Genomic DNA, 20,890 nt, shown 5'->3' on the forward strand with positions numbered 1-20,890 from the left:
CGGGACTAAGGAGCCTCCCGACCCCAGGCTGAAGAGCAGGAGGCAGAGACCCGCGCTTCAGTTAAGGAAGCGCCGGCAGCGCTTGGCGCCGCAGTTACAGGGCAGCTTGTTGCTGGCGTCCTCGATGGGGAACTTGTAGTCGTAGGTCAGCTCCTCACCACGCAGGATGCGGCGCAGGGCGAAGATGACGATGTGCTTCTGGCCCTCCACGTGGATGACCCGAGAGAAGCAGTTGGGCTCACAGGAGTGGTTGATGAAGCGGGCGGCGTTGCCGTGCATCGTGGCGTCCACCACGTCGAAGTCATCCATGCGGAACATGTAGCACCCGATGCCCTACGGGGATGGGCAGGGAAGTCAGGGCTCCTCCCCATGGGCCCCGCGCTGCACCCACCTCACTCCCGGGGCCCGGGGGAGCCCACCTTCCCGTCGTAGAACTTCTCCCGCTTGTCAGTCAGCACAGAGCGGATAACGATGCCCGAGTACTCGATGACCATCTCCCCAGCATCGATGTTGCGCTTACAAAACAGGCCCCGCCCGTGGATGGCCGACCTGCAGGGGAGGGTGCCAGGGGGAACTCAGGGGGCCGGGGGATGGAACCCAGACAGCCCCACACCAGGGTGCCTATCCATCCACCCAAGGGGCATCTCCCCCCCAACCCCACTCACCTGTAGACCCCCACGGCCTCCTTTGACGTTTTCTTGAGGTGGCGAAAGCGCATGGCCATGGGTAGCTCCAGGCTGGTGGCACGTCTGGGGCAGGGAATGGCAGTGTCACACAGGCTGACACCCAGGAATGACTGCTCTCTTGCTCCTGGCCTCCGTCTCCAGGACTCTCCCGGGCCACCGCCAGCGTCCCAGCCTACCCTCCGTACCTGGTGGACCTGAGCTGCACCTCGTCCTCTTCCTCATCACAGGTAGCCCCCTCAGGGAGCACTCGGTGCTGAGAAGCCAGGAAGTTGAACATGTCAAAGGTGCACTTCCTGCAGGGGGAAGAGAAAGGACAGGAGGTTCACAGCTATTCTTTCAGAGAGGTGCTGGCTCCCCATTCTCCGCCCTGGCCTTCCTGCTGGCTGCAAGGGAGGAACATGGCTGCTGTTGAAGACACAGCAAAAGGAGAAACGGCTGTTCATGCCTCTCAAGTCCGGAGCGGTCTGGTGTCGTCTCCCAGGGCTTCAGTGTCCAAAACATATGGAATGACTGCACCCTCGAGAGCTCCCCCGGGCCCCCAGGCCCCCGGACCCCACAGCAGCCCCAGCGCTCACCGAAGATAGACCTCAGCCCGGGCAGCCCCGTGGGGGTTGAGGGGCGGCTCCTCCTGGCCCTCTCCCTGCTGGTGGTAGCGGAACTTGTAGTGCTGGCAGCGCTGGGCCCCGGGCAGCTGCTCCGCCAGGAAGATGACGGCGTCGTGGTGGATGCCCAGCAGCCTGGCCCCGCTCATTCCTGGGGGGAGCCCAAGGTAAGGACGCCGTTCCGTGGGAACCCCCCGGCCCTGGCGGAATCGGCCCAGACCCTCCACTTACCACTGAAAGAGAGATGTCTGAGCCGGGCATGCCCTCGGGCCTCCTGCACTTTCTCAATCAGAGTTCTCCACGCCCCTGCGGAGAAGGTGGAGCGGAGTCAGGATGCTGCGACACCGGCCCTCCCCGTCCATGCCACCGCCATCGCCATGGTCGCAGACTCACCCTCTAAGCTCTCTGCCTCCACGCTGAACCCGTCCTCGCTGCTGATCTCGAAGCGCAGGTGCGGGCCGGCCCGTTTCGGGGCCTGGTTTTCTTTGTCCTCTGGGGATGGAGGCTCCTCCTCAGAGCTTGAAGCCTCACCTGGTCCCAGGGAGCATGTCAGAGGAGGTGGGGATCACCCTTCCTGGACTCAAAGCCTCTCTCCCCAGGCCCCCACTGCCCTCCCAGTGGACAACACTCTCCCTTCCTCTCCAGGCACAAGCATAGACACTGGGGTCTGACGGCCCTCCTCCTGCTCCATTTGCCACTGAACCCTGCAGAACAGACATTACTTTCCTAAGGGGTCAGCTGAGCAGCTCCAGGGGGCCTGGAGTGCTGTGGCTCTGCCATGGCTCACTCAGACCCAGTTTGCCGTAAACGCCCAGCCACCCCGTCCTTCTAGCTCTCACACAAAAGAAAAAGTACTAAAGGATTATACTTGCACACGTATTTAATACATAGTACATTTCTGTAAGTGCTACGAATATATTGTTCTATAGGTACGTGTTACAGAATCACACATGCTGTACGTTACGAGCCATTTAAGGCACTTCTCAAGGGTTAATTCTGACTAGGTAGGCATTTTGTTTTGTTCATGGGCTTTGGATTCATTCATTTGCATGTCCAACAAATGTTTTCTGACCCAAGTCCCTGCCCTTGTGGAGTTTACATTCTAGTTGGGGGAAAAAACAATAAACAAATACATAGAGTCAGATGAAGGTGGAAAACGCAGGGGACAAAAGAAGCTGGGAAGAGCGACATGTGTGGCAGAAGAGCCAAGAAGTGAATGAGACGGCAGAGTCGCTGGCATGCAGGTACGTAAGTGGGTGGGTGGCGAGTCCTGCTGGCTGCCTGTGGTTACTTGTGGGTGACAGTGGAAATGGGTCTCCATTATCTAGAGCTAGAAGAAAGCGAGGAGCCCCTGGGTAATGCAAATGGTTAACACACTTGACTGCTAACCAAAAGGTTGGAGGTTCGAGTCCACTCAGAGGCGCCTTGGAAGGAAGGCCTGGAGATCTACTTCTGAAAAATCACCCACTGAAAACCCTGCGGCGCGGTTCCGTTCTGACGCACGTGGCGTCGCTGTGAGGCACAGTCGACCTGACTGGCAACTGGTACTGGTAATTTAAATTGAAGGAGAAAGAAAAGTTTTTTTTGCCATTTCCAAAGTTGTCTATCACAGTGTTATTTATAATTTTAGAAAACCGGAGGGGCTGTCCAAACACACCAAAGTTAAAAGAGTGAAGCGTGTGCACGTGCATGCTCAAGGTGCTGGGGGGCCTTGCTGGAAGGCGGACCCTAGAGAGCCAAGGCCGAGAAGTGAGAGGAAGTTAGCCAAACGCCTTGGGAAGACTGCTCACGGCACAGGGAATGGCCAGCGCGAAGGCCCTGGGGCAAGAGCAGTCTGGTGGATTCAAGAAATGCAGAAAGGCCATAGTGGATGGAATGAGATGAACCAGGAGCAGAAGAGGACAGTGAGATAACAGGACGTGGGGGGCAGTGATCACGAAGGACCCTGTGGGCTGTGGTGAGGGGTGTGAGAGTGCAGGGGGAACCAGTGAAAGGCTCAGAGCTGAGGAGGGTCCTGATCTGACTCAGGTGTTAACAGGACCCCACCGGCTTCCTGTGGGAACAGAGCATGAGGGCAGAGGAGGAGCAGAGAGACCAGGGAGGAGGCTGCGATGGAACCCAGGAGGGAGAGGGTGCAGTAGGCGATGAAGGAGTGGCCAGATTCTGAAGAGATTTAAGACAGGGCAAACAGGACTTGCCGATGTAGCAGATGTGGGCATAAGGAAAAGAGGGAGGGAGACCACAGACACCTCTGAAGTGTGGGGCCTGAGCAACTAGGAGATGAGGGTACGAGAGGAACACGTTTAGGAGGAAGGTCCAGGAGCCCAGTTTACGACACCCTGAGTTTGTGATGCTCTTAGAACCCCCCTCCATGTGCCACTGGTAGAGATATCAAGCAGGCAGCAGGAGGTGGGAGCCTGGAGCTCAGGACAGGTCTAGGCTGGAGACAGACATCTGGGGACTATCAGAACAGAGATGGGGTTTAGAGCCATGTAGCTAGAAGAGAATACCTGGGGAGTGAGTGAGGGCTGAGAGCCAAGGCCAGGGTCCCCAGGCACTGAGGAGGGGCCACCAGAGGGGAAAGGAGAGTGTGGGGTCCTGGAGGCCGGCAAGGAAATGCTTCTCAGAGGGAGGGCTCAGTTGCACCAAATGCGGCTGCTGGCTCAAGCACGGCCTGACCTTTGTATTTGGTCATATAAAGGCCATTAGGGACTTGAGCAGTTTGGGTGGAGTGGGAGGAACATAAGCTTAGATGGAACGTTTCCTAAACGCCTTGCTCTGGGAACCACTGGTGGCAGAACACAGGGGATGGTGGTGTTCTGAGCACACTCTGGGAGAGCCGGGACTCATGCGGTCACACACCCCACACTTCTGGGCCCACCTGCCCACACATCCCCCACCCCTAGTAGAAACTGCAAATCTGGCTCTTGCTGTGTGACCCTAGTCTCCAGGTCTCGGTGCTGCAGAGTTGACCCCTAACAACTTCTTCGACCTCCTCTCAGCCTCTCCCTCACCTCCGTCCTGCTCCCTGAGCAGACAGAGGACTGACAAGGGACCTCCCCCAGGCACTTTCTCATAGCACTCATTCCGGCCTGCGGTGAACTTCCTAGTGCACCTAGTGGTATGATCCCTAGGGGCAGGAACTTGTCCATCATGGTCACCACCATATCCTCACACCACCATGCTCCACTTCCATGCTCAGCAGCTGAGCTCCATACCATAAGATCCAGCCTCAGGCTGCCCCACGACCAGCTCACTTGGCTGCAGTCGACCCCCCCCTCCTGCCACCCTCAGCACCCACAACCTGAACAGAACCCTCCCGTCAGCACAGAACTTCGCTTCAGTGTCACCGATCCCGTCAAAGTCACACCGAATGCCCCCACCCTGCGTACTGATGTCATTGCTAACACACTTACCTTGCTTCCTTCCCTCCGTCTTGGGGGTCTGTTGCCCACCACGCTCCTCCACCTCCCTGTCCATCCACAGCCCCCGCCCACCGGCTTTGCGGCCTCAGCCCTCACCAGACCCTCCAGGCTGCTGTTCCCTCTCCTCCCCCCTTTCTGTGCTCGGCTTTTCGGCGAGGCTCCTGTGCATGTCTTGTTCTGACTTCACCGCTCTGTCTTCAGTTCTGGACTCTGGCAACAACACTCTCTCCTTCCTGCACCCCTGCCCACACCAGGTCCCGATCCTGGATCCCACCTGCCAGGCCCCTTTCAGTGGCAGTCAGGACTGATGAATGCACTCTTTCTCTGGGACGCTACTGTCTTCTAACTTTTTTTCCCACAGTTCCTGCCCCTCCTCTGGCTCCTGTGTGGACTCCATCCTCTCTGGCTGCTCCCCAGAACTTCACCCTCGGCTTTACGACGTCCCTCTGACCTTGGCCTCCCTGGGTTCTTGGGCACCCTGCATAAAGCACCTACAGAGGCCCTCTCCCACTGAGCTGAGATTCCACCTACTCCTGTGTCTGCCACAAAGTTGAAGTTCCCCGAGGGCAGCTGTTTAAACAGCCCCCAGCCTCAGGGGGGTTCGCACCCAGTCTGCGCAAAGCTCTTTGAAATGGATCGATCCTGTAGCTGCCAAACAGCTAGCTGAATCCAGCACAGGGAAGGGGGCAGCAAGGGTGGGCTGGCTCCTACCTGAGTAGTGGTGCCACTGAGAGTCAAGCAGCAAGTCGGGGGGGCCGTCAGGGACCCGAGGGGGACCGCTGTCTGGAGGTGGCAGTAGAGAGGGCCGCTCCTGGAGGGGCCTGTGAGGACAGACCCATCAGCAAGAGGAAAGGCAAGAAGGGACAGAGGTCCCGGGGCCTTCAGAGATGGGAACTGGCCACTCACCCAGGGCTTTCCTCTCCAGTGGGCTCCCCAGGGTCATCCAGGTCAAAAACACCACGAACTGTAGGGGTTTTCATTCTCACCCGGCTAAATCTATGGGGAACCATGAGGTTGAACTGCCTCTTCCCTTCTTCCCACCACCCTTGGCTTCCTCCCCAGGCTCAGCACACTCACTTACCCGCTGCTACTAAGCCCTGGAAGCTGGGGGGTACTCTCCAAGGACTCTCCGCCATCGTCCAGTCGGGGAGTTTTGCTTGGGGGTGGTGCTGACGGGGAACGGCCAGAGAAAGTGGACACCCTCTTGATACGGATGGCCTGGCGGGGTGGGCTAGGGGGTCCACTGCTCAACACCAGCGTCAGGGGAGGGGGAGGGGGAGGGGGAGCAGGGCGAACCACCCCTACCCCGACCACGGGCAGCACACTCAGCAGGGGGCCAGGGGGCAGAGTCCAAGAGGTGGGGGGTGTGGAGGGAATGGGAGGGGGCAGGGGTGGCTGTTTCACCGGGGACGGAACAGGTTCGCCCTCCCCGGCCATCTTCACAAACACTTGCCCCAGCTTGTTGACAAGGATGATTTTGGATGTGGCCGGTTTGGGGGGCTCAGGGGCAGGGCCGAGGCTCAACACTCGGACCCCTGGGGCTCCAGGGAGCCAGGCAAACGTCCGGGTGGGGTCAGCTGGGCTGGGGGGCAGGCCCTGGGGGGGCTGGCTGCCATTGGCCAGGGGAGGTGGTGGGGGAAGTGGCTCCTCTCTGGGGCCAGCGCCCCCTTCCCCAGGTCCTCCTAGATTCTTCAATACGAAATCCACGATTTCTGATGGCAAGTCCTCAGGAGGTCGGGCCCTGTCCCCTGCAGCCCTGATGACCCCAGCCCGGCCCACTCCTGGCCCCGAAGGGGGAGGCCCCTGGCCCCGAGGCTGCTGCACTGCCTCAGCCTCGCTGTCCGTGCCGTCGTCCACTCCATCCAGCTGGTCGATGCGGGGGGTTCCAGGGAGGGCACCAGGGGCCAGGGCTGGGCCAGACACCACAGTTACAGGGAAGTGGACGTAGTGGGTGTTAGGGCCAGCCTCCTCCTCTGAGCTGTCCCCCAGCCCCCCGTGACTGCCCCCCACTGCCCCTGCAGCCACAATCTCTTCCTGGAAGGGCTCAGTCCCCAGCAGGCTGGCTGCAAAGTCCAGGTCAGCAGCACTCAGTCCTGACACCACCTCCATGTCCTCAAAGTCTGGGCCCAGGTCTTCGGTGGGTGGCGGAGGAGATGTGGCTGGGCCAGGGGGAGCCAGCTCCCCTGAGGTAGGTGTGAGGGCTGTAATGACTGAGGTAGGAGGGGGCACCCTGAGCTGAGGGGAAATTCTGAGGGGAGAAGAGGCCCGCCGAGATGGTGGCAGCCTCGGGGTCAGGGGACTGGGTCGACGGGAGCGTCTGGGAGGAGCTGGGAAGTCTGGGTCTCCCACTGTAGGGATGTGGTGGGTCAGAGAAGATGGACTTCCTGTGGATCCAAGGGTCAGGGTCAGTGTCAGCCAGGAGCTGCTGCCTCACCCACCCCTCCCTCCCCTGGGCGCTCCCAGGTGCTCACCAGGAGAGGGCAGAGGTCCAAAGGAGACACCCCCTAAGGGCCTCCGGGATGGTGAGTAGTTGGGCACTTTGATTCGCGCCCCCGAGAAAGAGCGGGGGGCCAGAGGAAGGGCGCTGCTTGGATCTGAGCGAAGCGGGGGGTCCAGGTTCTGAACAAGCGAGTGATGGTCAGGAGCCCCAGGAGTCAGGGTATCTGTATCTGCCGGGGGGGTCTCATGATCTTGGGGCTCTAAAGAGGCAAGAGAACTGCATCAGAGGCAACAGATTGTTCCATCGAAGCCTCTTGTCACACGAGGCCAAATGAGCCTTCTCTGCCACTGATCCTGACCCGGTTCACGCACACATCGTCAGTCATCACCCAGGCTCCAGGCCCTGCCCCTCCAGGGCATCTACGAAACCTGCACCAGCCTGGGGCCAGGATGCCCTGCGACAACCCCACCTCAGCCGTCCTGTCACCTCCCCTTCCTGGCCGGCTGTCAGGGCTGCTGTCGCTCTCTCACTGGCTCAGCCTCACACAGCGCATTGCCCACTCCAGCACGGCCAGTCCGACCACTTCTGACGTGCTCTGCGCAGCCCTGCCACATCCAGCACGCCCGCCCCATTGTGGTGTTTCAGGCTCCCCGTCTGCTGGTTCCACCCAGCCTCTGCAAGGTAAATGTAGCCTCCTCTCACGCTCCCTCGTTTCTAGTCAGGGCAGGTACAGCCTCTTCCCTCTGCACCTTGTGTCATGCCCCAATCTGGAATCGCCCTTCCCCGCAAACACAGTCCCAACCTTCTGCTGTGTGGCTCACGATGACCTCGCCTCTCTCTTCACTAATCTCCAAGCCTAACTTTCCTCTACAACACCCAGTTCTCAGCTACACATTGTAAGGACACCAGCTGGAAACCAAGCAGATGCAGGTTCAAATCTTGGCGCCACCACTATGTTACCTGGCTCCACTATGTTTGCCATACTAAAGTGGAGCTTGTACCTTCTTCAGAGGGCTGTGAAGTACGTTACATGTATATGGAGCCCCAAGTCAGGCAGTCACACATGTTCACGTCACCACCCCTAAAAGCAGGTCCCATGGCGCTGTCCCCTCCTCACTTCCTGTGAGATGCTGAGCACAGCCCTTAGCGTGTAACTAGCAGCCAACAAGCTATCTGTTATTGCCACTACAACAAGTGAAATGCTGGCGGGCAAGCTGGAGTTAGTTTAGGAGAGAAGGGTAAGTGGGGAGAGTGGCATTTGGGGAAAAAAGAAGGGACCAAGGCCGCACCTGAGGAAGGGGTGGGGCTGTGCACAATGGTCTGGTTCTCCTCTGCTGCCTCCAGGTGCACCGGCTCTTCCTGCGGCCCCCACGGCCGGTACTCCAGAATTCGGCACCGATACCAGCAGCGCCGCCGAGCATCCACTGTGCTCCAGTACAGCCGGGAGCACCTGGTGGGGGTGGGGGACACGTGGAGCAGGAGGGTCACCACCTGGAAGATGGGATCCGACCCTGGAGCCCCCCAACCCCATCGAGTACCCCTGGACTGCTCACTGGTAGCCAATGGGGAAGAGCCGTCCCTCACAGTCTGAGAGGTCAGAAAGAGTTCCCAGGGAGTCGATTCGGATGGAGCCTGTGGTGCAGAGAATAGGTCAGCAGGGCTGGGGCCAGGCGGCTCAGGAAGATCACAGCAGAGAGCAGGTGGCTTACCGATGAGCACGTTGATGGCATCAGGTTCAAGCCCCGTCAAAAACTTTCGCTTGAAGTTGATGCCCTCAAAATCCACGTAGACTCGGCGGAGAACGTCAAAACCATCAGGGGTCACGATCTCCTGGGAGGTTAGTGGCGAATGGGGGTTGCTGGATTGGTGGGGAACGAAGGGGAGGCAAGGGAAAGGCTCTGTAGGCAGGGACTGAACAGTCAGGGACGTGGCCTAGAAGACTCTGGGAAGACACGGGTGGAGGAAAGCACTGAGGAGCAGCAGGGCCAGGCCTGAGGGAGCATGGGGGGCCCTGAGGGCAGGTGAGCATCCCCAGGAGATCGGGGCACCGAAGGGGAAAAGAGTAGGCAACGGGGAGCTGTCCCCCCACGGTTCTGGCCCACCTTGCCATCGAGCAGGTCTGTGTGCTTCTGGCAGAAAACTTTCTTGTCATCCTGGAAGATGCAGTCGCTGGCCCGGGCACACATGAAGTGGAAGTTGCTGAGGCAGGAGGACAGACAGCAGCCCACCGTGGCTCCAGGCTTCAGGCAGAGCTCACAGCGCTGCGGGTGGAAGGGGCTGCTGAGGGGAGAAGCCAATGACCGGGGCCAGGGTCTGACGCTCACCATCGCTGGCCCTGACGCGCTGCTCGGGCCCCGTCTAGTCCAGCACCTCGCACAGTGAGGGCACTCACCAAACCTAGCCTCTTCCCCAAACGCCAGGCGCGTATCACAGCTATCTCAGATTTTCTGAACCACGAGTACCGTAGTAACAAGAAACTTACTGAGTCATTCGAATTTACCATCTCTCACGCTGTCCTAACGTGGAACCTGTATTATTTCATTTAATCCTCGGGACTGTCCCACATGGTAGGCACCTCCATCACCCCACGTACAGACGGAGAGCTTGAGGCACTCTACCGTGCCTGGCCCAGGCCCCATACCGTTGGGTGGGGGAATTCCAACCCAGGCAACGTCTCACCTCACGGGGACGCAGTAAGAACTAGAGGCCATACTGTACGGAAAGCACCCGGCACAGGGTCAATCGACAGGAAATCTTCCAACTTTTAGTCTCCCAGGCTTCAGGCCCAGCTTATGGCCACAGGGCACAAATAGGAAAAAAGCCGCCATCACTGCAGTGCCAGCATTCTGCGACAACCAGCAGTGAAAGGATGGGCCCCAGCAGAGAATGTGAAATGAGAGCCGTCTCCATGGCGGAGGGCCCGCTGGCCCAAGACTGAGGGCTGCCCACCTCTCAGGTGCATGCCCTCACCATCTGCCTCCCTCGGGCCACAGCGGCGTGCACGTTCTTGAGGGAGCCGTCGTTCTCCTCAAACACTTCAGCTGACCAAATGGCACAGTTGACGTGTGTCCACTCGTTCTGCCCAATATACAGAAGCCGCCCCGCCTCCTAGGGGTAGCAGGAGGGTGGTGTGAACGGGAGGCTCTGGAGCTAGGCCCCACCCCTGGGACTTGCTGGAACGGCCCTCACCTTAGAGTCTGCATCCCCGAACTTGAGGCAGAGTGCACACTGACGGGGGTCCTCCAGGTGTGAGAAAGCAGCCGCATCCTTGCCCTGGAAAGCTGGAAAAGACATGGGAAGGGAAGTATGAGGATCAGAACCTGGAGCCTGGCCCACGGACTGAGGGGCCCTGGCTCTCAGTTCCCACTCCCCAATACCTGCTGAGGGGCCCCCTGGAGGCTGCCCCGATTCTGGGGTCTCTGGTTCCTGCTGCCTCCACTGCGCATAGACGTGGTCCAGGGACGGGGGCAACACCGCATTGGGAAGGACCCCGCTGTGAACAGTAAGAGTCGGCATCTGTCACACCTAACCAGGGAGGCTGGGCTTGGTCCTGCCCACAATACCAGCCTGAGTGTGCCAGGACACCTCTGGCCTGTCGGCATGTGGAATTTCTTCAGTCCCCCAAGCAAGCCAAGCCCTCTCATACCACCTATGACACGTGAAACGCCGCTTCTCATGCCAGGATACTCTTCCTCCGCATCTCAGCTTGGATGTCGCCTCTTCCAGAGAAGACTTCCCTGGCTTCCGGCTCAGGCAGGTGTCTCCCCTTGGGCTTCCCCATCATCACCCTGACCATGCGTGCGGGTCACCAGTGCCTGCCCAGCCCCCCAAACGTGAGCTCTTCAAGCACAGAGCCCACCCCGACTTGCTCACTACCACGTCCCCAACACTGCCTTGCACAAAGCAGAGACACAGCGAGCGTTAACAGCCTGCGAACCTCGAATTCTGGGAGTCTCACCCTGGTTCCGCCACCCTCCTGTCCAGCCTTTAGGCCCTAACTCCTCCTTCTCTGTTCTCGGCCCAGCTTACTTGCTGGATTCCCGGACATCCTTGCCTTTGCCCTGGTTCCCTGGTTCCCCTCCTGCTACTCAGCCTTGCTCACTTTGGCAGCCGGGTACTCCGTCGCCAGTACTTTGGGTCGTGGGCGTCGAACCAGCCAAACGCAGACTCTAGCAGCTGAGGAGTGGGTTAACAGAATGAGAAGAATTGACTTCCTCGGAAAAATTGGCAAGGGCAAAATCCCCCCAACACACCGCCCAAACCACTCTGTAGGTGCCCCCAAAGAGCTCACTTTCAGCAGAAGCCCCTTCATCTGGCTGCCAGCCCTGCGCTCTGGAGTCTCTCCTTCTTCCGAGTGTCTCATCAGGATGCCCACCATGTCCTCCATGAAGCTGTGCTGTAAGGGGGTTTTGTCAGGGCCTGAGCCTCCCACTCCCTGCCCCCTCCTCCTGGTACCCACCTGCTCCTCCCTGGGGCCCACTCACCACGGACTTGTAGTGACCTTCCTCAAAGCGCTGACTCACGGCTTGCAGACCACAGGGCCCTGGGTGCCGTTGCTTCCCATCCTGCCCACACTGCAATGGCGGGGGAATCAGTAGGGCTAGTGCTGGACCCAGCCCCACCCGCCCCTGCCTCCGGAGCTCTTCAGACCTGGGTGCACAGTAGCAGGGGGCCTGCCACCTTGGAGCTCAGCAGGCCCTGGAGCACTTGGCGCAGGCCCCCCCGTAGGGCCCCGTGCAGAGCCTCCCGCCACCGGGGGTGTGTGGCCCCAGCACACGGTCCGCAGGTGTACAGCACTGAGTCCGGCAGCCCTGACAGGATCTCATAGTCCTCATCTGGGAGAGCAGAGAGGGAGAGGAGAAGGCGGCTAAGGCGGTACGAGGACTTCTCACTGCCCCTGGACTACCAAGGACGCCCAGCCACCTGTTCTCTAAGAGCAGGAGAGGGATAGGGCAGCCTGCTTCCGTAAAGATCACCGCCTTGAGAACCAGAGCAGTTCTACTCTGTCCTTCAGGGTTGCTTTAAGTCAGCACCGGCTCAGCGGCAGCGGGGTGGTGCTACTCTGGGGGGCGGGCAGGGACCTGCACAGGCGGAACCACCCACCAACCTGAGAGCCCCTCGCATTTGGCATGCACCCAGTGGTCACACTGTGCACACTGCATCATCTTGCTCTCGTAGTCATTGTCCTCGTAGCAGCGCGTGCAAATCGGGCAGTAGTTTCCTGGACAAAAAGGCAGAAGGCAGAGCCCAGGGGCTGCGGTTACCACCTGCCCCGGAGAGGCCCTCGACCGCTTCGAGGACGGCCTCCAGGATGCCCTCATCTTGGATCCTCAGCATTCCCGAGAAGCTGGGGGAGGGCAGTGCCTCTTCTCCAGCTCTGCAGCCCCCAGTGCCTCATGGAGAACGGGGCCTAAGTGTGCTGCCACGACGAGTGAGGAAAACCTGGGTTTTTAAACCACTCAGTAGAGAGTTAAGTCCCAGGAGGTGCCTCAGGGACCACCAAGAGGATGGGGCCCTGGGCCTCCGTTCCCACTGTCCTTGGGGTAGCTCTGCGCCTGTTTTACAGGTAGGTGGATTTCTGTGCAAAAGGACCTTGGAAAGGAAGAAAAGGTTCTGTGACTAGGGGGTGGGAAGTCGTTAGAAAATTCTCTCTTCTAACTGCCTGTTTGGGAACCTATCCCCCTCCACCATGGCCCCGAGGTCCAGTCCCCCTGTCAGGTCCCCACCTTTCTCATAGAGCTGGGTGCACCTGGGGCAGAGGCTGTAGTCTCCAGACCACTCGACGTCCCAGTTCTTGCCTGGAGTCGCCCCACAGCTCTTACAACGCACACAGGCTGAGCAGATCTGGGGAGCAAGGTGACGTTAGGAGAGAGCCAGACGCTAGGCTGGAGGGATATGAGGGGGTAGGTGGGCCAGGAGGAGGGGTGGCAGCCGACAGGACCCAGATGAGGAAGGACAAGCAAAAAGGGGAGAGACTTGTAGAAGTGTGAGGACACATGAGGAAAACGAAGAGGAGGAGATGAGAAAAACAGGAGGCTGGAGGACTGGGGCAAGGGGCTTGCAAGAAGGAGTGGGGAAGAGTGGAGATGAGGCTGGAGCAGGGGTCCTAGCCAAGGACTGTGAAACCGTGGCAAACAACTCCTTCGTACGAGTTCCGTGTAAGATTTTGAGGAGGAAATATTACGTTTTATCAAATTTTCAAAGGGATTCCCAAACCGCCTCTGTCATGAAAGCCTTGGCCTAGAGCAAGTCCAGGGATGGGGGTGGCATTACTCAGAGCCCCAGTGCAAGGGTGTGGGCCCCGTCTCTTACCCAGTGGCGCCGTTTGCGGGTGGCCCGGGTTGGGTAGCTGGGCCCCAGGCAGGCCGGGTGGTAAGCGTGGCGGCAGCGCTCACACTCCAAGAGGTGCTGTTGGGTGACAGAGAAAAATGGCAATGGGAAACCGTATCGGCACAGGGATGCCCCTCCCCTCCACGCCTCCACCCACCCCAGGCTGGCCCCTGCGCCCAAACCTTGGTGCCTCGGCCTTTGCGCCCACAGACGTGGCAGAACTTGCAGCGGCGGCAGCACCAGGTATCATGGTGCTGAGGCAGGGGCCGCTCGGCCTCGTCCAGGCAGAACGGATGGAAAGGGTCACAGCAGACTTGGCAGAACACCAGCTGGGGGCGGGGGGAGGAAATGGTGGGCACGGTGTGACATCAGAAGGCCAGGGGATGGGACCCTCTGAGGGCAAGAAATCAGGTGGCAAGGGCCAATGGGGACTTGGGAGTTTGGGAAAACAGGCAGAGATTTCACCTCATGCAGGCCTTTGCTGGCACAGAGCAAGCACACCATCGGCGGTCCCCCTGGCACGGAGGTGAGCACGCTCAGGCCACCCATCAGCCACACGTTCTCCAGGTCACAATCCTCCTGTGGAAAGAGGACATAGGACGAAAGCGCAGCCAGGGACACAAGCTGGACCCGTCCTCAAAGCCCTGGCTCCTCTGATGCAGTCCATCAGTCTCCTCTGACCACAGTCCTCCACGTCATACCTTAAAATCCACACGGACTCGATGCACGCCGTCAGGGGACTTCTGTTTTCCAGTCCAGCCATTGGGAAAAGAAGCAAAGGGACCAGGAGCCAAAGCATCCTACAGGAGGATGGAAGTGGTGGTCGGAAGGCTGCAAGCCCACCTTCTGTAGGTTCCCCGCTGCCTTCTCCCCACACCGCAGGCCGGCCGTACCCCTCAGGGCCTCAACTCTGGCGTGGACAGGCCATGGCACTCAGGTGTACCCGATGCCCTGACTTGCCAGGCAGCTCCTGGAAGACGGGGGCCTTGCCTTACACAGGACCTGGGGGTTCGTGGTGCGGGGCCATGCTGACCTTGTCCAGGCGCCTTCGGGCCTTGAGCTGTACGACAGGCTGCAGGGTGGGTTTGCGAGGGCGGCTCTGCTCCTCAGGCTCTGGCACTGGCAGCTCTAGGCAGGACCCATCAGCAGTGAGGTCCCTTACCTTCCCTGCCCCGTCCACCTCTTCTTCTGCTACCCCGTTCAAGTATCACTCAGACTCCCAAACCTTTCTAACTAACAAAGACCCACTAGAACGAGTCTTAGACCTTGGCCAGTAAACTCCCTGAAAGCCTCACACCTATTCTCTGCTCACCCCAAAGCCCACTCCTCTTCTGCCGCCAGCCACCTTCTCTATCAGACTGACCAGCCGAGGTCTGGCAGCCCCAACCCTTCCACAGACATGCGACTGACTTCTTGGTAGAGGAAGCAATAAGCAACTCGCACCATTCTCTCGGGGGGTCCGACGCCGGGGAGCAGGGGGACCCCCGGGCTCCGAGTCGTCCGAGTCCTCGAAGATATCATAGGAGGGTCGCTGTTTGACGCAGCGCCGGGCTGACTTGCGCTGCAGTAGGAGGGAGTCCTGCTCCTCGGGCCCTGGGGGGGCCACCACCTCCTCCCGGGGCCCCCCAGATCCCGCCCCCCGGCGTAGGCCTGGAGGACCAGGGGAGGCCTCAGGAGATTCATCGGAATCCCAGGGCAACAGCGTCTTCACTATCGTCCGGCCTGTGGGAACAGGGGACTTAGTGGGATTCGAGCTCAGTCAAGGACAGAGGCAAAGTAGGGGTGGAGAAAAGCCAGGAAAAAAGTGGCGCAAAAGCAAACAACCACGGGAGAGGCACAAAAACACATCACAGGGAAGAAAAAAGGACAACAGCAGTAAGCTGCAGATACGGGAGCAGAGGGAAGCAAAGGGGGTTTCCTCGCACCACGCATCTAAGCTAGGTTACCTTTCTTCGCCAGCCGCTCCATCTTCCGAGCCTCTATCTTGTCACACTTCCGGTATCTGGGGAGGGGAGAGGCACGTCACCAGGGTAGGGGACTGGTGGTCTGGGGGGAAAGAGGGAGCTCTCCACAAGAATGCCAGTCCCACTGCTCTGACTGGGCACAAGGGCCGCGGGGGGAGTCTTGGGTGCTGACAACCTCGGTGGGAGCAGAGGCTGTGCCCCAGTTACTCACACGCAGCACTGTTTCTTGGTGTTGGGGCCCCCAAACTTGGGCTTGTCCAGGCAGTTGACACAGGCCCCACAGTCCTGCACGCGCAGGCAGCCCCGGCAGTGCCCACACCGCGCCATCCGCATCTTCTTGCCGTGGTGGGAGGGCAGCGGGCGCCGGGGTGTATGGGCCAGGGTCCCTCCAGACCCCACAGGCTCTGAGTCCCCCCCAGGCCCTGCTGACTCCACCTTTCCCCGCCGGGACCGTGATGGGACACTCTCAGTCTCAGAGGCTGATGACGTATCTGTTGCAGCAGACAGAGAGCAAGGCATAGAGCTACAAAGGCACCGATCCCATTCAATCAGCCCTCTGGCTCCCACTTTCCCACACTGGTCAGGTCCCAAGTGCCCCTAAATAAACCCATTTTAAGATCTTGCACTCCAATCCACTCGTCACCTAACCCCCAGTACCTGATTTGACTCCCTCTCTCTTAGGCATTCACACCTGCTGCTCACCCCCAAACCTGACCCAGCTGCCAGGACTCCCCACAACATGCCCCCTACCCTCTGTGGCGAGGTCCTGCCGATCCCGGAGAGGGAGGGCACTGAGACGGGGGACGTCTTCGGGGACCATGGCCCGGGCCTGACCCAGAGCCACAGCAGCATGACGGCACACGTGTTTGATGCGGGGACCTTGCACGGGGGACTCGGGGCCCTGGGGGAGGAGAAACCAGGAACACATGTAGGGGGCTGCTGCTTGTGCTCCTCAGCCCTGTTCCTCCAACCAGGCTTCTTTTTAGGGGGGCTCTCCTCCCACTTCATACCGATAGTCTCTCTCTCTTAGCTTCCATCGATTCATCTTCAGACCTGACAGAACCTCTGTCTGGGATCTGCTTGACAGGCCCCACGACCTCCTCCATCTGCCCTCCAGGGCTTGGCTGGGGAAAGGGGCAATAAACAGGGTCAGGGGCTGGGAAGATGGGGGGAGGCAAAAAGTAGGCGGGAAGGGATGGGGTGAGGGAGGGAGCACAGGAGGCTGGGGGTGGGGCAGGACTGGCTCTGAGGGCACCCTGCAGTGTCGGAGGGTACCTAGCCGGGCGGGAGGTCACAGGCTTGCAGACAGCCAACGCTGGGTGGACTAGATGCAGGAGCCCGGCCAAAAGCACCATGCTCACCGGCATCGATGACGCCACCTTCTGCTGCTGCTGCTGGTCGATCTTGAAGAGCTGCACCTTGGCTCTCTTGAGGAGGCTGAACATCTTCTCCTCCACCCCAGACAGCGGTAAGGAGCCCAGACCCGGGATCCGAGCCTTTTCCAGTGGTGGCGGCAGCTGTGGCGGTGGCGGCGGCTGCTGTGGCGGTAACGGTGGCAGCTGCTGTGGCTGCTGTGGCTGTGGTGCCTGGGGCAGCAGCTGAGCTTGCAAGGCCTGCGGGGGCTGCTGTAGCTGAGCCTGAGGTGGCTGCCCATTGCTCAGAGCTGGAGCCCCAGGAGGGGGCCCGTCGGCCTTAAGAGGAGTGGCGACCACAGGGGCAAAGCGAGGCAGGCTGAGGTGGTTGGTGCGGCCCACCGCCCGTGGCTCGGGCTCGGCTGGAGAGTCATCAGCAGGAGGCGGCTCTGGCTCAGGGGCTTCAGGAGTCCCAAGAGGAGGAGCAGCGAGCACCGATTCATAGATTTTCCGGTGGGCCTCGCTTGGGGTAAACTGAGGGGCACGAAGGAGCAGGGGCCTTCGGGATGGGGTTATGGTGGCTGGGGGAGGGGGAGGGGCCGGGGGAGGGGCCGGAGGCGGCGGTGGCAGCTCCCTGGTCAGCGAGGTCCAGCGAAATGTGGGTTCCCTTAGGATCGACCGTCTCTTCTCAGGGAGTGGGACTGGGGCGGATGGGGGAGTTGGGGCCCGTGGTGGAGATGGGGCTGGTGCTGGTTCCTGAGGGGCCGGTGGGGAGACGGCAACGGGAGGTCGCGGACTAGGTGAGACCTCCACCTTTGGGGGTCTGGGGGGGTCTTCATCCATAAATCGCCGGGGTGTCTTGATCACACGGGAAGAGCGGGCACTCACCACAGGCATGATAAACTGCCGGATATTCTTCAGGAAGGTGGTACTTTTGGGGGCCACAGTGGGACTGTCTTCCGGAGGGCCTCCTGGGGTGGTGCTGGGGGTTGGAGTAGGAAGGGAGGTACCCTCTGGCCCTGCCCGAGCAGCTTCCCGCTCTGCCCGCTGACTGGGAGTCAGGGGAGGACGGCCCCTCTTCCTGGAGCAGGTAGCTGGGACCACAGGAGATGGGGATTCTTCCCGTTCCTCAAGGGCAGGAGACGGAGGAGGGAGTAGTAGGGATGGGGGGGACAGTGGGGATGGCGGTGGGCAAAGTGGGGGTGGAGGAGATGCTGAGGGGGGCGGGAGGGGTGGAGGGGCTGGTGGGGTCAGCGGTGGTGACAGCAGCTTTGCCTCCTCCTTTTCCTGGGCTAGGACCATCTCTTCCTCAACCACAGCTCTGTCTTCCTTCTCCTCCTCCTCCTCCTTGTCTTTCTCTCCTTTCTCTTCCTCCTCTTCTTCTTCCTTCAGTCTCTGCTCCTTTTTCCAGCAGGGGTCCCCTTCCTGTCCAGATCCAATTCCTCCTTCAGGGGGTTCCTGCCAGCTTTCTCTCTGTTGATCTTGATCCTGACCTGATTCAGAGCCCAAGGATAACTGTCCCATCTTCACTTTTTTGGCTTTTGAAACAAACTTGATCACAAGGGGGAGCCCACCTCGGCCCCGGCCCCTGCCTCCACGGCCTCCTCGCCCAGACTGTCCTCCACGCTTGGGGGTCCCAGGACCTGGGCCTGGTCCCTCCTTGCACTTCCAGCTGCCAGTCCGGTATTTTACTGGAACCACAGGAGGTGGGGGCTCAGGTTTGGGGATTGTCACAGCTGCTTCTGCCACCACTACTGCTGGTGGCTTCTTCCTGCAGGGGCCTGCTGGCCTTCCTGGGGGCCGTCCCCGAGAACGACGGGGGGTGGAGGGCTCGCATGCCCGGTTCCGGGGGACTGGAGGTGCCTGTGCCCGCCGGAGAAGTTCAGTCAGTGCCTGCACCATTCGTTCCGTGCCCTCCTCACCCCGCTTCCGGGCAGGGGTCTTTGGGGGGGTGGGAGCCACATCTGCTAGGCGAGCAGGCAGAACGGGGGTCGTCTTATGCTTGCGGCCCCGGCCTCGGGGGGCTCGACCTAAAAGGAGAATAGGTGTGGGGAGATGGGTCAAGCTGGCCCTGCGACTGAGGAAGGTGCTCCAGGATGGCAGGGACTAAGTCTTACTTGTCTGTTTTCCCCACAGCCCAACCTAGCTCGGGCTCTGAACACAGAATGCAGTGGGGGACCGATGGAGGCTCTAGTGCCACAGGGGAGAGCTGACACTAAGAGCAAGAATGACGTTCCTGTAAAGCTATAGAGGTAGAGTTTCCCCATCACTCACCTCGCTGGGATCGGAGCGCAGAGCGCAGGGAACTGGGGGCCACATCTTCATCTGAATGAAAACCCTGAAACTCCTGATTTAGGGGACCAGGGGTGGAGGGGAGAAACAGCAGTCAGTGCCAAAGCCCTCGTTCCACCTGGGACTCAGGTATCAAGGAATATTTCCAGTTTCCCCCTCAACAAACCTTTGCCTATTTACAAAGGAGTTAAAAGACTGAAAAATCAGAGGGAGTAGAGGCACAGGGTACTGCGAAACCCCCCACCACGGTGCCAGACCACCGCAGCACAGCTGTCAGCGGTTCACTGGCCCAGGATGGGGACAACAGTCTCCTCGGGCCAGGCAGTGGGCACCACACTCATATTCTAACTCAGAGAAAGCTGGGACCCCTGTTTATGCAGTCTCAGGTCAGAGTTTCTTCTGGAGCAAAGATGGAAATGGCTAGTAATCAGAGTGGGAGGGGGTGGGGGCGAGATGAGAAGCATCAAATGATTTACTGGATCAGGTGCTCCTCAGAGCCTTCAGGTGGTTCCTAACAGTTGGCCCTAAGTACCACAATCCACACCTTCCTGCTTTAACTAAGAGGCTGGGGGTTCGGTCCTGAGCTGAACCAGGGCGTCCGTCTCAGCCTTCACGCCAGCCCACGGCTGTGAGTGCCCCTTTAACCCACACGCCGGGAGGAAGCCCCCCGCCACTCTACTGTCTCTCCACCCAGTCAGGAGGGGAATTGCGACGCTGGTAAAACCAGGGTTATGTCAGAGGCGACGAGGCCGGGCTGGCAGCCTCCAGGTCAGGGCGCAGGCGACCCTGGGCTGGGTCCACGCTGCTGCTGTCAACCCCCAGAGCTCAGGCGTGCAACCCCCCTGCCTCCCGGCCCAAGCCTTCGCTGCCCTAGCTCTGCCGACCCGCCAGAAGGACCAGCCCAGCACCCTTCCGCAGGACCCGCCTCCGGCCCAAGTGACCGGCTGCAGCCAGGGCTTCTCTCCACTTCCACAGGCCCCTGCCACCAAGAGCTCCGTGCAGCCGACCTCCTGCCCTGCCCGTTCCAAGGACCGCGTCTCCCCGCAGGGGCCCTGAGCACCCCACCTCCCACAACGCCGCACGGGACCACCCCGAGCCCCGGAGCCCCTGGCCTCCGCCCCGCCCGGCGCCGGGGACACCTCCGACCGCCTCACCTCAACGTCGGACTCCCCGTCACTGCTCTCCTCCTCCGGCACCCAGCCCCGGCTCGGGCCCCAGCCCCGGCCCCGGCCCCGGCCCCGGCCCCGCTGAAGGCGCGGGCCGGCCCACAGGCGGCGGAGCCGGCGCAGGCCCCGGCGGAGCCCCAGCAAACGGAGCAGGGCCGTGTCCTCCCCGGGCTCGGCTCCGCCCGGCCCCGCCGTGCCGCCGCCGCGCCGCAGGGCTACCCGCACTCTCTCCGCCCCGCTGCCCCGTCCGCCGCGGCCCCCGCCCCCGCCGCAGCCCCGCGGCCGGCCTGGGAAGCGGCCCCGCGCGGAGCCAGGCCCGGGGCAACCGCCGCCGCCCGCCGCCGCCGCCATCTTGGCACCGTGAGAGGGGCCGGGGAGGCGGGGGGAGGGGCGGCCCGTGCGCAGGCCGGGGGGAGGGGAGGGAGCGGAGGGCGGGGCGGCCGCGGCTACTACAACAACCAGCGCCGCCCCGGGGCCGCGGAGCCGGAGGCTGGGCGGGCCACGCGCGGGGCACCACGGGAGCGGGAGTCCGCGGCCGGCCGGCCGACCGTCACTCAGCCCGCGCAGAGAAGTGCAGACCGCGCGTCGCGGCCGGCTGGGGCGAGGAGCGAGGCGCAGGGGCCTCCGGGAAAT

At 60.9% G+C, this 20,890-nt stretch overlaps 1 protein-coding gene across 1 annotated transcript; it reads right to left on the reverse strand.

Moving 5' to 3' along the window:
* Positions 1–57: 57 nt before the first annotated feature.
* On the reverse strand, positions 58–20,608 carry KMT2B (lysine methyltransferase 2B). The gene is made up of 37 exons (XM_064293525.1): positions 20,246–20,608; positions 19,074–19,146; positions 16,809–18,829; positions 16,458–16,571; positions 16,198–16,348; positions 15,659–15,938; positions 15,430–15,485; positions 14,927–15,205; positions 14,517–14,611; positions 14,185–14,283; positions 13,949–14,062; positions 13,666–13,812; positions 13,466–13,561; positions 12,880–12,997; positions 12,261–12,374; positions 11,804–11,988; positions 11,638–11,727; positions 11,445–11,549; positions 11,256–11,329; positions 10,531–10,646; positions 10,343–10,434; positions 10,124–10,261; positions 9,256–9,414; positions 8,863–8,983; positions 8,707–8,785; positions 8,443–8,603; positions 7,185–7,412; positions 5,795–7,097; positions 5,620–5,709; positions 5,425–5,534; positions 1,682–1,819; positions 1,520–1,594; positions 1,262–1,439; positions 872–979; positions 666–749; positions 420–549; positions 58–333 (listed from the first exon to the last, which is right to left on the reverse strand). Exons 1-37 carry the CDS (start codon positions 20,606–20,608, stop codon positions 58–60), a joined length of 8,160 nt encoding a protein of 2,719 aa, XP_064149595.1.
* Between the last annotated feature and the right edge of the window lie 282 nt (positions 20,609–20,890).

Source organism: Loxodonta africana, chromosome 11, assembly GCF_030014295.1.
Source record: "Loxodonta africana isolate mLoxAfr1 chromosome 11, mLoxAfr1.hap2, whole genome shotgun sequence".
NCBI classification, from domain to species: Eukaryota; Metazoa; Chordata; class Mammalia; order Proboscidea; family Elephantidae; genus Loxodonta; species Loxodonta africana.

Bases quoted from the DNA above. Each gene is read 5' to 3' on its own strand.
- KMT2B (XM_064293525.1), bottom strand. From the start codon at position 20,608: ATGGCGGCGGCGGCGGGCGGCGGCGGTTGCCCCGGGCCTGGCTCCGCG. The intron at 7,098-7,184 runs GTGAGCACCTGG...TTGGATCCACAG, and splicing joins TGGACCTCTGCCCTCTCCTG to GAAGTCCATCTTCTCTGACC. The intron at 334-419 runs GTGGGCTCCCCC...CCATCCCCGTAG, and splicing joins AGAAGTTCTACGACGGGAAG to GGCATCGGGTGCTACATGTT.